At 31.2% G+C, this 17,729-nt stretch overlaps 2 protein-coding genes across 3 annotated transcripts in view; one reads left to right on the top strand and one right to left on the bottom strand.

Moving 5' to 3' along the window:
• LOC139514377 (exportin-1-like) overlaps positions 1-17,729 on the top strand; it is a 667,034-nt gene that overhangs the window by 310,982 nt on the left and 338,323 nt on the right. The gene's annotated exons all lie outside the window — the stretch shown is intronic.
• On the bottom strand, positions 7,665-17,524 carry LOC139514385 (uncharacterized). 2 transcript variants are annotated; one of them, XM_071303544.1, is made up of 6 exons: positions 17,436-17,524; positions 13,328-13,444; positions 12,623-12,818; positions 11,517-11,650; positions 10,672-10,775; positions 7,665-9,410 (listed from the first exon to the last, which is right to left on the bottom strand). In XM_071303544.1, the coding sequence occupies exons 3-6, from the start codon at positions 12,810-12,812 to the stop codon at positions 9,215-9,217; spliced, it is 624 nt and encodes a 207-aa protein (XP_071159645.1). In that variant the 5' UTR covers positions 12,813-12,818; positions 13,328-13,444; positions 17,436-17,524; the 3' UTR covers positions 7,665-9,214. The 2 variants fall into 2 exon arrangements, with proteins under 2 accessions (XP_071159645.1, XP_071159647.1); XM_071303546.1 differs by having other exon boundaries at positions 10,672-10,760; positions 17,436-17,518.

Genomic DNA, 17,729 nt, shown 5'->3' with positions numbered 1-17,729 from the left:
GGACCCTTTGGACCTTAATGTAGACCAATTTGAAAACGGGACCAAAAGTTAAGAATCTACATACACAGTCATGACAGTTAGATTCAGCATATCAAAGAACTCCAATTATTCAATTTTGATGAAATCAAACAAAAGTTTAATTTTGGACCCTTTGGGCCCCTTATTATGTTGGGACCAAAACTCCCAAAATCAAACCCAACCTTTCTTTTATGGTCATAAACCTTGTGTTTAAATTTCATAGATTTCTATTTACTTATACTAACGTTATGGTGCGAAAACCAAGAAAAATGCTTATTTGGGTCCCTTTTTGGCCCCTAATTCCTAAACTGTTGGGACCTAAACTCCCAAAATCAATACCAACCTTCCTTTTGTAGTCATTAACATTGTGTTTAAATTTCATTGATTTCTATTTACTTAAACTAATGTTATTGTGCGAAAACCAAGAATAATGCTTATTTGGGCCCTTTTTTGGCCCCTAATTCCTAAACTGTTGAGACCAAAACTCCCAAAATCAATCCCAACCGTTCTTTTGTGGTCATAAACCTTGTGTCAAAATTTCATAGATTTCTATTTACTTAAACTAAAGTTATAGTGCGAAAACCAAGAAAATGCTTATTTGGGCCCTTTTTGGCCCCTAATTCCTAAAATGTTGGGACCAAAACTCCCAAAATCAATACCAACCTTCCTTTTGTGGTCATAAACCTTGTGTTAAAATTTCATAGATTTCCATTCACTTTTACTAAAGTTAGAGTGCGAAAACTAAAAGTATTCGGACGCCGGACGACGACGACGACGACGACGACGACGACGACGACGCAGACGCCAACGTGATAGCAATATACGACGAAAATTTTTTCAAAATTTGCGGTCGTATAAAAATTAGTTAAGGACAGAAGACCTTGTACACCGTAATACTAGTCTCCAGACCACATGTAGTTGACCATTTACCAATCTAATCAAAATTAAATCTTGGTTGATGAAAGGGAGATCTAAAAAATTGCCAAGCATAAAAATTGAGGGAGTGTGGAGACTTAGTTTTCCATTTAACTGGTTATTTGAAAAACTGTCCAAATCATGAAAACTTGAACTTCTAATAAACCAAGAAAATGTGGCCAAGATCAGAAGGACTTGTACACCTTGTTTCACAGACCACATAGAGTTGACCCATTAACACTTTGTATCTGAGAAACAGACCTTATCTTGAAATACTTAACTTCCACTCTTGAACCATGAAACTGAGGCCAAGGTATTATGGTCATATACACCTTACATTATTCAAAATAGCAAAAAACAGTTGACCTATTGCTGATATAGTCCTGGAAGGAGTAACTTATTGAATTCAGTCAAAGTGACTTATTTGTAGATCATGTTTAAAGTTTAAAGTTTCTGTCCATCAAGAAGGGAATTAACTCTTAAAAAGAGTCAACTGATATTTTCCACCATTTCACTTAATATAGTATCCATGGGAATGAGATGTGTCAATGCTAATAATTCTGCATTCCAACTATCATTGACCTACAACTAGTGGCTCACAATAAACTAGATCTAATCACAAACTAATAAATAGTTCACTACACTAACTTCGCCAGAAACAGCATATCTATGTTTCACTTTTTGACAATGTCAAGCCGAGACAAACTTTGTCTCCTTGGATGCCTTGTCTGACTTTTTAATGTTGTTTTGTTTCCGTTTCATACATGTGTATAGATATAAGAATATGTGGTATGAGTGCCAATGAGACGACTCTCCATCCAAGTCATAATTTGTAAAAGAAAACCATTATAAGTCAAAGGTCAACATAGAGCCTTGGCTCACACCGAACAGCAAGCTATAAAGGGCCCCAAAATGACAGATGTAAAACCATGCAAACGAGAAAACCGACAGTCTTATCTATATAAAAACAAGAAACGAGAAACATTTATGAACCACATCAACAAACCACTATCACTGAACATCAGGTTCCTGACTTAGAACAGGTGCAAACAAATGCAGCAGGTTATTATTATACATAATAATATTTTTGTTCACATTCAGTGATAATCAGTATGCAAGTAGTATTAACATTTATAGTTATCTGCCTACTGTACTGTTACTCTTGGTAATCTGCTGCAACTGTATAAAGTCTATATAAAGAAATCGTGGACAGAATAAACACATAAAAAGTAACAATATTTTCTACAAATTCTTTTATTCTGTGACTGCAACAATAAAAAAATAAACAAAAACAAAAAAATATAATATTCTTTATGACTTGTAATATCTGATTAGTTTAAACAAATATTTAAATAGAAAGCAACAATGCACAAAAAAACAAAAACACAGATATGATATTTTGTTTGAGTCCTTGACTGTTTACATGTGTTTTGTCATTTCATAGCTCCTAATGAGCTAGTAATAAAAAAGGTTCATATATATAAAAAAAAAATCATACATATATTCTTCAAACAAAAAATATGAGAACAACTTCATTTAATTTTACTTATTTAGATATTTTAAGGAACCAGATATTTGTGGAACTAGAGTTTCACAAAAAAAACAAAGATCTCTATAGATATGTGCATTACATATATATTTAGGACAGAAAAGTATTTAGAAAGAGGAAAGAAACTTTACCATGGAAGTGAGAATGTTTTGCTTCATAAGGTTAAAGGTAATGCATGCAGGTATGTAAATGAGAACCTTCACATATTTCATTCAAATTTGGCAAGCAATTCTAAATTCTAAAACCCTGTCCTACATATTGTTTTAAAATAGAATACTATTGTCACTAAAAAAAAAAATCTATTTTCATTGATGCAAATTTTGTAGGTAGTCAGTGAAATTTCATTTTTTCTTAAAAATCATAAAAGTGAATGTGACATATCAGAACACATAGAAGGATAAGATTTTGATGTAAAATGCAGTCAGGATTTCACATATTACATTTGTGCTTTTTTATTTAAATGTATGGATAAGATTCAAGTATTTATACTTTAAAAACAAATTTTGTGATCCTTACATATTATATGACAATAAAAAGAAACATTTGATGGCAAAAGCTTCTATTATATAACTTGTAAACAATAAACTGCACTGTAACTCAAACATGTTTAAATCTGACTTTAAATACATTGCACTTCATATATATAAAACAATAATATTCAAAATCGACTAGAAAACTTTGAGATTAACAAATATACATATATAAACCTATTATTGACTAACCAACATGAACTAGTCCTGTAAAGACTTCAAACATTCCTGAAAAAAGAAGGAGAGAACAGGTTCTCACTTTTCCTACCCCCCTCCCCAACTCCCATCTTACTCCTCCTTTCCTCCAAGACCAAACTCTGTCTATTAAATTTTTCAAGCATACAACTATTTTGACTCACACTTTTCCCCTGGTATTTAAAATTCATTAATTTCAGACAAATTTAGTCTAATCCATTCCAACTACAAGTGAACATTGGGAACGAGTTTAAATAAAATTCCATTGAATTTTCTGAAAAGACATAAGTGCATAACATGTTCTCAACATATTTTGTTTTGTTTTGCAAGTGAAACCATAAGTCACTAGTTTGCTTACAAATATTTCCAGAGAATTCCAGTTAGTAAAGACATAACAAGCTTAAATACTATAAACCTGTAATGCTTGATGTTTTTTGTTAAGATTCTGACTCTAGTACTTTAAAAACAACAAACGTCGTTTTTTTTTCTAGTACAGACCCAACTAGGGTCAGACCAAAGTGAGTTCGCGTTTTCTTAATTCAGAATCTGCAATTGCTAACAGTCAAAGTTCTTTAGTTTTTTATGTATTAAATGATCAATCAAAATAAAAGTAAAATGCCAAAGTGATAATGATACACATATAATCATACAATGATACAATGTCCAAAAAATCTGTTGAAATCAGCCATCAAGTGATGGTGAAAAGTAAGATGGTTTTCATTTAAAGTCAAATTAAAAATTCATGGTGCAAAAGCAATTCAGTTGGCTAATCTAGCCGAAAAATACCTGAATATTAATGCATCATTATGATGTCATGCTTTGAAGCTATAGTTAAAATGATTCATTTTCCTTATAAATACATTTGTATATGATTCATTGAATGAAGTTTTAAAATTAAATATGATATCCATGGACAAAAATCATGCTTAATTCCTGAGCATGTTCAGCATCATACAAACATTAACAGTCACTTACTTACAACAACAAAAATTATCTTGGTGACTTTCAAAAATTATGACATAATTTTGAAAAATGAGCTCAAATATTCTTGATCAATACCTGTTGACACACACACATATATATATATATATATATATAACAATATACAAAATTTATTGCACAACATACAATATGTAAATAAAAACTAACAAAACATGTAAATACAAGACAAAAATATAAATATCAGTTCTATTGCACTTATTTGAGAAAAAAATAAAAATAAAAAATGTAAAGTAAATGTAAACTTTTTAATGAGATTCAATTGGCCTCCAAATTTATAAAGTTATTTGCCGATTATTGTGTTTAGAAAAATTTGTCATACATTTGTGCCATTAAACAAATTATGTTTGCACAAAATTTACCTGTTGAAAGGTCACTATGTTTGCGTGGATCAATCATATTTTTTTTAAAAGCAATATTGTGATTTCCAAAATGTATACTGTGTTTTATTTATCACTGTATACTGAAGATGTTCCTATATCCATGATATTCACTATATTCTATTCAAAACTTTTTTTTACATAGACGCAGTGCTTTTTAATGTATTATAATAGAATAAAAACTTATCTTACATATATTTATCCATATAAGAAATAAGACATAGTATGATTGCCAATACATGCTCAATATATAGAGTTGTTTCATTGACATTCATACCACATCTTCTTATTTATATCAAAACAATAAAGAAAAACAAAAAAGTTAGACAACACTTATTATTATTAAGGAGATATCTCAATTTCCTAAAAAAAAAAGAAAACAAGTAAAATTCAGAGTCGATTTAAAAAAAAACCTTACAACTAAGATTGGTCGTAAGTATACTGAATTGTTCATGACTTACGATCAATCTTAGTCGTAAGTTTTTTTGTGAAACCAACTCCAGGTTATTCTAGTAGGAAAAAACTAAGGTAAATAAAATGTTAATTCATGCAAACGTAATACCATTTCTTTGCACAAACATAATGCTTGTCATATTCAAATTCTTGTAAATGTGGGTTGTATGTCATTTAATTTGTTATGCAGATCAATAGAAATTGTCATGCTAACATGAGAGACTGTATTTTAAAACAACCTTGAAGTAAATACATTTTCCTGAAAATAAAGTGAAAAAAAGGTTTATAACATAGTAATACATGTACATACAATATATTTAGATTATAAAGTCTGACAAATATTACACCAAAAAATTATCTTCATAATCTATTCTATCAAAAAATAATCTACAATTAACAATGATCTATTTCAAAATATAGTATCAATGATAAATCTGTTCTTTAAATATATTATGCTTTACATGAGTTGATGAAACAAGAGGCATTAAGAAAGAGCTTATCTCTCATTTTTGTGCTATTTTCACATTTCCTGACCGGTGTGAGAAAAATATTTCTCCTCACTAATGAAAAATCTGTTGGTTGAAATTTAATTGTGATGTTAAATTTTCTTGTTTTCTTCTGAATTTTCTAATTGTGACGTCATGTAAAAAGGTGACCATGCCTGTCGAGGTAACATCAAAAGTACACAACTTCCTTCAAATCTTTGAAAAAGAAGGATAAAAATCATAAGAGAAACAGATTCCACCACTGTAACTCAATGTATTACGATATTTCTCCACTCTCAACAGTTAAATTTTAATTATTTAAAAAGCTCGGCAAGCCTCACGCTTTAAATATTAAAATTTAACCATCTCGAGTGGAGAAATATCGTAATACACTTCTTGCAGTTGTGGAATCTATATATAAGATGATATTTCTTTCTCAAAGATTACAGCCTAATTATCTCCCCCTGAAGCTGTCTGACTAGAATTATTCACTTTTATGCACAACTTCAAAGAATTGAGCTATAACAGATGGTAGGACTGTGTATATTGACGGGAGAGAATGGTTATCAAAAGATAAAATGGTCAACATGAAAAAATGCATATTTATATAACATCATAACTGTATAGATATACTATTATATTCCAGATGGACTTTAGCACAAGTCTCTTTTATCTGTACCAAACCTCTATTTTCATTTTCAATCATTGTTGAAATACAATCTATCGAGAATTTGGATAGCTATACAAATCCTTGAATCTATGATTCAATGGTATAAACAAACCAATATTATTACCAATATCCTTATAAACGATTTATTACAAACAATGCCTTATAATGTTGAAAACAAGAACTGCAAGTGAATACACCAAAGAATGAACCAGCCCCTAAACTGTTTATTTAGTGAGGTAAGTTTGATTTGTTTTCTCCTCTTAAAACATGCAAGACCATGATCATATTTCTTTATATGCACATCAATCTCTGTCAAGCCATTTAAGTGGAGTTTTCTTTACAAGGCACAAGGACAGATAGACAGACAGATTAACATAATTAAATTTGCTTTACCTTTTTAATATTGTACAAACCACTGTAAATTTCTCAAACTTTTGAGTTTTTCATAACAAAATTAATATATTCATGAAAGGCACAGAAAATTTTTGTTCTATACCAATAATAATTGTGCTTAGTGAAGATATAAGAAAAGTTGTAAACTTTCATAGGGTGCCAGAAGGGTACATTTTAAAGGCTTCTTTCTAGAAAAACCAATAATAAAGTATCTGACTATAAGTGAATACAAAATATTCAACCTTTTAAATAACAAGACAATAAAAACTTATAAACAGCTCATAATCCATAATCTATGTGTTCAACAAATATGAAGAATGCTTTAACCCTTTGGCTTAGAAGGACAGTGTTACATTTGTTAATTTACACATATCTTTAAAGGTTTTAATTTCTTACAACCTGTGGTTTGTTTTTCAGTGATCTTTTTGGTTAAAAGTCAACGAGGACATACAATTTCTATGCTTTTCTCTAGTTTTGACATAGTGATAGTAATGGTGACCATTTTTTGGCTGGTATTACAAACTAAAAAAAAAAAACATTTTTGTATCCTGAAAAATCACCACAATGTTTGACTATACATGTACAACAACTAAAAGTTAAAAGAGAAAAAGATCAGTAGTCTCAAAGAATCATTTTCAGTTTAATTTTTTTTTTAAATCAATCTTTTCAATTTGCTCTGATATATTTGTTTGTTGTTACATGTAGAATCTGAAAGCATCCCACAAAAGGTAATGTTTAGTGATCTTTTAGCATCCAATAAAAACTTTCCCTGCATAACTTGCAGTATTTTTTAATGGGCACTATCAAAAGTATTGAAGAATAAACTGTGAAATAATTTAGAATATAGTCAGGAAATTCTGATTTAATTTTCAATTTCCCAAACATCTTTCAGCACTCACCTGATTGTTATTTCCCTTAAGCAGTTAAGTTTTATTTTTTTTTTAATTTTCAATATCGTACATTGCAATTTTAAAAACTGTTACTGTGGATTACTTTATTTTCATGTAGGGTCTCATTGGGGTCTACGCGTGACGCGGGATTGCTGATTTTTTGTAAGCATGACACGTGAAAGTCAAATTATTGTGTCAGGAAAACGGGAAATGAGGTCTAGCGGACCCGGGGAAATGACAAAAAAAAGAGAATTGCTTACGTACATGGTGTAAGGGGGATACAAGAATCCCCCAATGAGACCCCCTTCATGAATATCAATTTTAGTGGATTGAGGAAATCTTGCATTATTGTGAATAGTTGATTTCGTGGTTTTGTTAAAGTCTGTATATAACCCAATAACAAATTTGTGATTCATTGAACATTCAAATTTGTGATTCATTGAACATTCAAATTTGTGGATCAACTGTACCCACAAAAACCTTGAAAATTGATATCCCACAACTAATAATAAATCCATCGTAATCAACATAAAGTTAAAATTTTGATTTAATATATTTGAAGGTAAAAAAATCTGGAATCGAACAGAAAGGATGCCCTCAAAATGATTGGTTAATTAGAAAATTTAAATACAAGATCATCTGAAGTTCTGAACATGATAAATTATGGGATGTTTTCAGATCTTAATCAAAGGGATAAAAAAACTCTTATGTTATACTGTTATACATGTACCACTGTTTCAGGTTAGGGGAGGGTTGGAATCCCGCTAACATGTTTAGCCCCGCCACATTATGTATATATGTGCCTGTCCCAAGTCAGGAGCCTGTATTTCAGTGGTTGTCTTTTGTTTAAGTGTTACATATTTGTTTTCTTTATTTCATTTTTTTTATATAAATAAGGCTATTGGTTTTCTCGTTTGAATTGTTTTACATTGTCATTTCGGGGCCTTTTATAGCTGACTATGCGGTATAGGCTTTGCTCATTGTTGAAGGCCATACGGTGACCTATAGTTCAATAATTTCTATGTCATTTTGGTCTCTGGTGGAGAGTGGTCTCATTGGCAATCATACCACATCTTCTTTTTTATATCAACAGAGCAAAGTAAAAGATATGATTTTGATGAGACTATATCACATACAAAATCCATTACACTAAATGTCTTAATGAATACTATTTCAAAGGTACACTTAAAAAATATATAAAACTAAAACATTTCTTTTTACAACAATTAAATAGATTTAACAATTAATTCATATTTATAATTTACACAAGTTACTTAAGTTACAGTATTTTGATATGTTGCTTGTAATACTTGTAAATGAGTTGCTGGCAGAACTCCTGATGACACATCATTCATGTACATAAACAACATAATACAAATTGGTGTGCATAAACATAAACAGCCTGTAAGTGATTGCCAAAGTCAAATAGCTTATGCTTGAAAACTATGGTCAACTCAACATTCCACTGATTTTCATTATATGTATAGTCCAATTCTTATCAAGGAATAAACAACTTTACTTTGAATAACAGAGTATGAAATAATTTTTTACTACTGGTGACTGTTAAATTATCATGACCTCTAGTCCTATTTTTGATTTCAAAATTCAAATTATTAATAACAAACTGATTTTACTGTACAATAAACACTGAAAACATTATGAGTTACAAAAAAATCATATATATCATATTGTATTTGACTTTTACAATCACTCAGGCTTATCTTTATATAAGAATCATCATCCTGGTTGCCTTTCAGACATTTCTACATCACTGATGGAATGTTGTGAATCTTCTATTGCCTCTTCATAACTTGGTGGAGCCTCATTTTCATCAGGACTTACAACTGGTACAACTACAGGGGGCTCTATACAACTGGTATCTGTAGCTTCGGTATAAGAAGGGGGAGGCACACTCTCTTCTTGGTCTGGGTCCCTATTGTTAATATACAGAAAATCAAATTCTAGTTAATCATGCTGCATATGTACTCAACTTTCACAGAGTGAGGAACATCAGAGGTACCAAAAGTACCACAGTATATATCAAATTTAACAAGAACTGTGTGTGAACTAACAAAAGGGTATTGACTGCCTTATAAGAAACTATTACCACATATTACATTATTGAAACCAGATGCTCCGCAGGGCATAGCTTTATACGACCGCAGAGGTGAAACCCAGAATGGTTGGGGCAAGTATGGAAACAACATTCAAGCTGGATACAGCTCTGAATTTGGATTGTGATTAAATAGTTGACACAGCATATATAGATTTCTGACACAGAAAGAATGTGGTCTAAAGAACTTTAAACAAAAAATTCGCTTTTGAGCAATTCATCATGCTGTTGAGTATTAATCCTCTCAAAAAAAAAATATTTGAAGAATTTTTTTTTTATAATTTCTGAAATCTGAATTCCTAAACCTTAGGAACTGTAACCCAAAAACTGATCCCAAGCTTCCTTTTGTGGTAATAAACATTGTGTTAAAATTTTATTGATTTCTAGTTACTTATACGAAAGTTATTATCCGGAAACCATCCGTCTTCGGACGACGTGATACCAATATACGACCCCAAAAAATTTTGCGGTTCTATAAAAAGTGTTGATTAGATTATCTCCCCTTAATATGTGGGACAGTGATTATATTTCTTGAAGTACATTCTTCTAGAGTGTTCTTGAAGTATGTAAAGTTTCATCAGTTATCATATATCTGAATAAGAGGAGTTGTGCTTACTAGAGACTATTACCTGAAGATAATAAATTCCATTTATCTCCCTTTAACATGTATGAATAGAGTTACATTCCCATATGCACATTGGCAAGTATTGTTCTACATTTGTGTGGAGTTTCATCAATATCCATCTAGCCATTAAGGAGGAGCTTACAAGGCACTAAAGCAGACAGTTAAACGCACAGGGTATTTCCCATATACACCCAATACTTTGTTTGAATGGAAATTAAAACGTCAAAATTGTTCAATTCTCTAAAATCATGAATTTTTAGAAATATGTGAGGATTAATTATATTTAACAGCAATATGTCAATTAAGTATCCTAAGTTACTCTTTTCTGAATACCATCTTGGTGGTAAAGAACTAACCAGTAAGATGTAAACAAATAATTGTGCTCTTGTAACCTTTTTTTGCTTTAAATTATCTCCTTTTGTAATCAGTATGTAGTAACTGTTTTTCTGTACTTACCTCCAAGCATTTCTGAATTGTAAACTATCCAATATAACTGTAATAGCACCACCTTCTCCATTATCTTCTTCTAAAACAACTCCTACTGTCTGAGAATTAAAATTCTGTAACAATTAACATTAAATATATAGCATGTAATTATACCCAATCTATATATAACTTATTTCTCTTAAACCTAAGTACAAAGGTATAGAGACATACAGCTTACAATAGTACACAATCGTATCATGACAACAGTCACTTTACTCAGTGCTCATGTTGAGTGGCATGCAAGCAAGGTTCAAAATTATTTCTGATCTTCTCCTTTACCTTTATCAAAATAAATGTGTTGGAAACAATCTCTTTTCTATTATTTTTTTTAAACCAAGCTAATTGATGCAAATATATGTAACTTATTTCAAGAACTAGGCCATACATAATTAATTAACAAATTATGGGTTTTATGTAATTACACACAAAAAGTGCTTTATTCAAATTGCTTTCTGGTGAAAAAGAATAGGGATGCCAGTGACTGGGAAAGGACATTTAAAAGGGTTCAATTGCCAAATAACAAAAGATTTTTATGTGACAGTGTAATCTTATGAACAATTCTGCAGTTTCTGACTTTCAAGGGCCATCACTACATATCAAATACATACGGTCCATGGACCCTGCCTTTTCCAGTCACTGCAATTGTCTATTGACTGATAAATCATCTTCACATTCATACAGTGTACATATACTTTAAACCTCACTTGTTAACTTAATTTTAAACATCAATTCATTTATTGAAGCACAAATTCATACATAAGCATAAGTAGCTCATTCGAAATACTGTAAAATTTTATATATGTTGAATTTCTCACCTGTTGTTCATTTCTACTTTGGGCTATATGTTTCTTTGCTTGTACAAATCTCTGGATAGCAAGGAGTATTAATATAAAGGCTAAACCAAGAAAAACTGGTCCTGTTACTCTGTTGCCAAATATGTCCCTGAAGGCTGAAACCAAAAAAATCATACAAAGGTAAATACTGTATTATGGCATAATTCAGTACTAGTAAACTTCTTTACTAATGCATTTGAAAACCATGTGATTTTTTTTCAGCTTGATGCAACTTAAAAGTAATGTTTGAAAAGAAAAACACAGTCAGACACATATGATATTCGCAACTTATACCATATCATGTAAATTTGGTTTCTTTTATACATAATAGAATCAGAAAACTTTAAACATGAGGATTAAGATAAGTTGTCCTTTTGCATGATCATTTCAAATTAGTCTTCATTTAGTCTTTTTAATCCAATTTTAAACAATTGTGTCCACTTTATTGTTTAATGTAATTACATATAACTGTACATTAGCTGAATAGCATATACACATTTACTATCAATGGTTTTGGGGAAATGTTGTGTTGTTGTCTTGCTGATTCAAACATGCATGGTTCACTATACTAACCCATATATTCATGTACATGTAAATAAGAAATACCAGTAAGCATGAATAAAAGTAGATATTGGGTCAACATCAATGAAAAAAGAGAAAAGAGAACGTTCTACAAAAAAATCCATAGACCCAAATAAATGATGATGTTGAATGTCTGCTTAATGTCCAGCAGCAAATTAATATGCACATTAAGGATGAGAAAATGTTAATGTCATATGAATATCAACTCTGCTTTGTACTAGACTGACATGCTGAACTGATTTTTTTAACGTGCTAGTTCACAAGGTAAGAGTCTGCAGGAAGACATGTCACCTTAACCAGACACAATATTCTGAATCTGAGATGCCAGCCTTGGCTCTTACTCCTTAATGCTGTGTGCTTCAAAGAGAAGCAGCAAATACCAATTTTAAAGTCTTTAGTTTGACTCTGCCCAGGTTCTAATCCCCGACTTCCTGCACATGAAGCCAAACTCAAATGCATATCATTGCAGTAATGTTTCTTTGTAACTACATGTAAATATAACTTACCAAGCCAGGTCAGTATACTGCCAACCAAAATAAATACAGCGGCCACAATACAGAGAATTATGGCTCGACGTAATGTCTGTTTTCTATGTTGAACAAGACCAAAAAATGTGTGTAGTCCTGACCTGGTGTTATGAGCTCTAGCCACACCAGAATGTGTGTGAAACATAATAATTACACTATTTGTCTGCATCAAGTCCTAAAAAAAAATATATACACTGTCACATCACAACATTTATCACAAGTATAGGAACATGAAGCAAAATATTCTTTATTCTTTGGTATGTTCTTGTTCAGTTTGCCAACTTATTGTATTTTTCTTTCCATGATGCAAGAGGACAAACACATGTTGGCAGAATAATTTTAACAAACATTTTCACAACAAAAACATTTTATTCTGATTTCTTTTTATAGTTTATTTACATACTTACAATGAACTTTCACTTTCACTTTCAGTACATTGCTATTAATAACGTTACTTACCATTGTAACATTGTGACGTTTAAATTTTAACAACGCGATTTTGTACTTCAACATGATGTTATGTATTGTTTTTATCCTGATGGCGGTGCCCTAGGCACCGAAACATGTCGATCAATAAATTTCTGCAGCAGTCCCTAAAGTGTTGTAGTTATAAGACTCTCTACATTTTTTAGTAATGATACAATGTATTAAAACTTGGGAGACAATTCAATATATCATACTTACATTTACTCATGCAATCATTTTGAAATTAAAATTAATTCAGCTATATATAACACAGTTTCCAGTTTAACAATTCCATCTCTGCCATGATAAACTGTTTTAAGGCATGAATCAAAAGACCTGAAAAATATAATCAATGTTAAGTGTGATAATTATACAGATGACTGTCCACACAACAGTTTAAGCCAAAAGATAAAATTGAAATTGATTGATGATGCCTACATTTTGTACCTACATGTACATCTTTGAGTAGCCTACCCAAAATTAGTTTTTTACTGAAAAGCCTATATTTTCAGTATAAAATTAATAAAATCTAGGATTCCCCAAGAATTCGCGAGATTTATGGAAATTGGTAGCCTCTTACTGAAAAACTCTGAACTGCTCAATAAATTAACCAAATAATTCTAATTGTGAATAAATACAAGTTTTATCAAAAAGTATATAATTTTTTTCATATGAAAAGACCATTTTTTTTTAATAAGTTTGATTTATTTGATTTGAAGTGTTTTATAATGGTTTGTTAATTAGGGAATGCAGTCTGCACCATTTTTGTATTACCCTGTTTGCATTCTGTATCATTCTGTGATGAAATGAATACAATTTTAACAAATTTGTAGTGAAAGAATACAACTTTGATACACTGGCATCACTATAAAACTAGCTTGAATGACATTTTATTGATATTATCAGAAATTATTAGCGAGTATGTTTTGAACACATGTCCATTTCGTATCATATCTTTATTAGCTATGACCATGACCCGACGATAAAATAGACTACAATTAGGTAGTGTTATGCTAATCATAATTACTACAAAAACATTAGTATGCCTTCAATATGAGGAATTTTTATTGACAAGGTTGTCATTCATTGTATGAAGATCTTTTCCAATCCATAAACATGGTTTATGATGATGTGCAGAAAATGACTTGTCTTTCTCATATTATGAGAAAAGATACATGTATCATGTGTATATGATACATGTATGCAAAAATTGGTATATTCCATCAATTTGTGGTTATTCCCTGGCTGATCTGTAATGCTGTATAAGGGAGGATAAACGGTGAAGATTCTTGCTTAATGACGTAAACGGTAATTTTTGTTGCATGACAATAAAATCTGCACTTCCTTTTAGATGATAAAAAAATTGAATGATTTACAACAAAAATGTGTTCATAGTACAATGATGCCCCATCCATACTATCATTTTCTATGTTCAGTGGACCATGAAAATGGGGGAAAACCTCTGATTTGGCATTAAAATTAGAAAGATCATATTATAAGGAACATGTGTACTAAATTTCAAGTTGATTGGACTTCAACTTCATCAATCAAAGTGATGGATATCACTCATGGAAAGATTGGAAGAGTAGTTTGAATATTTTCATCAAGGTATGGTGGGGACATTAATAAAGCACTTATGCTGAAAATAACATAAACAACAGGTCTTTGGAAGGAAAAGTGTTTTTCCAGTATGAAGATAAAAAATTGCAAATCTAAAATTCTCCTAGTAAATTTCACCAATAATCCTTGTAAGACATACAACCAACAGATAAACTTAAACTAAGAACTTTATTAAAAGTGTCAACAAAAATAATCTAAAAATGTTGCTTTGGGGCATTTTGTAAGTTGAAACATAGGTTATATGACATTGAAGATTGTAGAGTACCTTTTGATTAATTTATAAAGTATTTTTCAGCACAGAGCCTTGAAAATGTACTTTTTCATGTTTTTCAACGTTAACAAATTTGAAATTAAAAAATCTTATTTTATTGAAATGTGGATTTTATCTTTCGTGATTGCAAACATATATAATCACTTCTTCTAAATATTCAACTGACTAAAATTGTTAATAGACATTTGAAGGGGAATAAATTAAAAAAAATAAAATGTTTTGTTATACATGTTATCATGGTAATTAAAAGTTTTCAAAATTTACTAACTGTTTCAAGACAATTACTGATACAAAAAATAAGTGAACTAACCTAAATTTTTGATTAATAGCAAAGATCGGTAGATACGTCACTAATAAGTCATGAATATTCATTTATCAGTCACATGACCGCACCTCATGCAAACAAATCAGTAATAACAATGGCATCCATTCAAGATTGTATGTAAATACATTTAACTGATGAAGATAGTAATCGAGAAAAAATACATTTAAAATGATTTGAAACTGTGGAAATATCCAACTAAAGAGATGAACTTAGTGCCGTGGTATTAAAACTTTGGAAAACGATCGGAACTTCTACAAAGGCGAGTGACCTCGTTACGATACGCCTATTTCTTTTGTTGACGTGTTTTACCTGAGCTTCAAATAGTCGATCCTTTAAATATTGGAAAGTGAACTATGTCACCAGGCTTTGATTGGAAGTTGACAGTCTATGACACACCTTTTTCATTGACACAGTGACAATTATGGAAATTTTATGTGCAATTACACCCACAATTCTTTGTTTACATTTACGCACATGCGGGGTGTTTATAAAACTTAAACTTCTCGATAGGTAAAATAAAAGAAATATTCTTTCATTTTAAATGAATTAAATAAACAATATAAAACTACGAACATAAAGAAAATAACTACTATTTTACCAGAAACAGGCTGTGAATGAGACAACTCTAGGTCTCTCAAAAAGTAAACAATCATATGTCTTATATGTCAAAGTACGGACTTAAACACAGAGCCTTGGCTCACACTGAACAGCAAGTTATAAAGAGCGCTCAAATATTTTTGTTCTCTGGGGAAACACATAAAATATTCTTATTTATAAAAGATTTAAAGATGTATCCGATGTTAAGGTACAAAATGTATAGCTATGGAACTGTAACTCGTATCCTTGTAATATTTTTGACAATTTACAGATCATATATCATGTGGTCCGCAAATTGTCAAAATAAACCATAAGAGCTACGGTTGCCCAGCTAGCTAAATGGCACACCATTTTGAATTCAGCGTCGATGATGGTCAATGGTACGATATAAAAAAAAAAAAAACCTACACTTCCCCCCCGTTCTAGCCAAAAAAAATTCCTAACAATTCCGGATTCTACAAATTTTCTACTATGGTCAAATATCTTAAAGAATCACCGTCAAGAAATTCAGACAAAACAGGACACTGATTTGTCACATATGACTCATTTTAGCATTAAACGTTAAAAGTGGCAGTGTCTCCAATACAATGAACCTGGGAACAGTATATCTATCATATGTACGAGAAACAAATAAGTAACACAGCAACACATGACAACTACTGAAAAACAGGCTCCTGATTTGGGAATTGGGACAGGTACATACATACAAACGTGACTGACGGATGGACGGATGGATGAACGGACAGACAGAGGTAAACCAGTTTACCCCCACTTTTTTAAAACGGGGGTATAAAAAATACAGAGTGGATATGAATGGGTACTTGTACATCCCAACAACAAAAAGACAGCTAGTTGAAAGCCAATAACAACTAAAAAAAATCATGCATCTAAGACTAAATTATCAATCATACACATCCAACATCTAACAAAGACATCATACTGAAACAGTCAGAGAAAAATATGACCTTGGGCTATGCAGTAGTCGACAGCTTGTAGATCCATGAAAGTGCATAACATGTTTATAACAATATGTATTTAGTTGATCTGGAATTGGTACATGCCAGGGTTAAAGGATGTACAGTTGCCTTAATTAATAACTTACATCCACTTCATTTGAACTTTGGTGGATAGTTGTCTTATTAACAATCATACATGATGTACCACGGACGGTTGAATGGACCCACAGACCAGAAAACATAATGCCCATAAATGAGGCATAAAAATAACGGTAAGGATAATATTTGAGATCGCTGACGGTAAGGATATTTTGAACAATCCTGGTAAAATTCAAATCAATTTGTCATTTATAGTAGCCATAACTGACTGTTTCACTCTGAGGTTAAAGGGCATTACTACCCTCATAAAATGGTCAGCTGCAAAAAGCCTAAAGTAAAGCCAGTATTCAGTAATTCCTAATGGTAGGGTTTGACAAGAAACAGTTTAATTTTTTTTTAAATTTTATATGGCACAAATTTCTAACGTCTTCAAATTGATACCCCGTGCAAATTGGTTACCTGTCTGCTATTAAATGTTTGCGTTCTTCTTACTTTTGGAAGGCTGGGTCTAAAAATTTCAACCGGAAGCCTGTAAACTAAAAGTCGCTAGAGAACGGGGAAAACACGTTTCAATTCCGGAACAGATTCCATTTCAAACTTATGAGGGTCTCGATGGCGGGTCTGTTATTCTGGTAAACATTTAATTTTCACCTCTTTTTTCTCTAATTTTCAAAAAATTGACCTCTTTTTTCTCTAATCTTCAAAAAATTAGACTAGGACTACGTATCTTAATCCGAAGTTCATTTTTTTTGC

Source organism: Mytilus edulis, chromosome 3 (assembly GCF_963676685.1).
Source record: "Mytilus edulis chromosome 3, xbMytEdul2.2, whole genome shotgun sequence".
Classification (NCBI taxonomy): Eukaryota; Metazoa; Mollusca; class Bivalvia; order Mytilida; family Mytilidae; genus Mytilus; species Mytilus edulis.
The sequence above is the reverse complement of the archived record's forward strand: the minus strand, read 5'-3'. Positions and strand labels throughout refer to the sequence as shown.

Coding starts and splice junctions, on each gene's coding strand:
- LOC139514385 (XM_071303544.1), bottom strand. CDS start 12,812: ATGCAGACAAATAGTGTAATTATTATGTTTCACACACATTCTGGTGTG. Junction 11,651..12,622: donor CAGTATACTGACCTGGCTTG/GTAAGTTATATT, acceptor TTTTGGTTTCAG/CCTTCAGGGACATATTTGGC. Junction 9,411..10,671: donor CAATTCAGAAATGCTTGGAG/GTAAGTACAGAA, acceptor TATTAACAATAG/GGACCCAGACCAAGAAGAGA.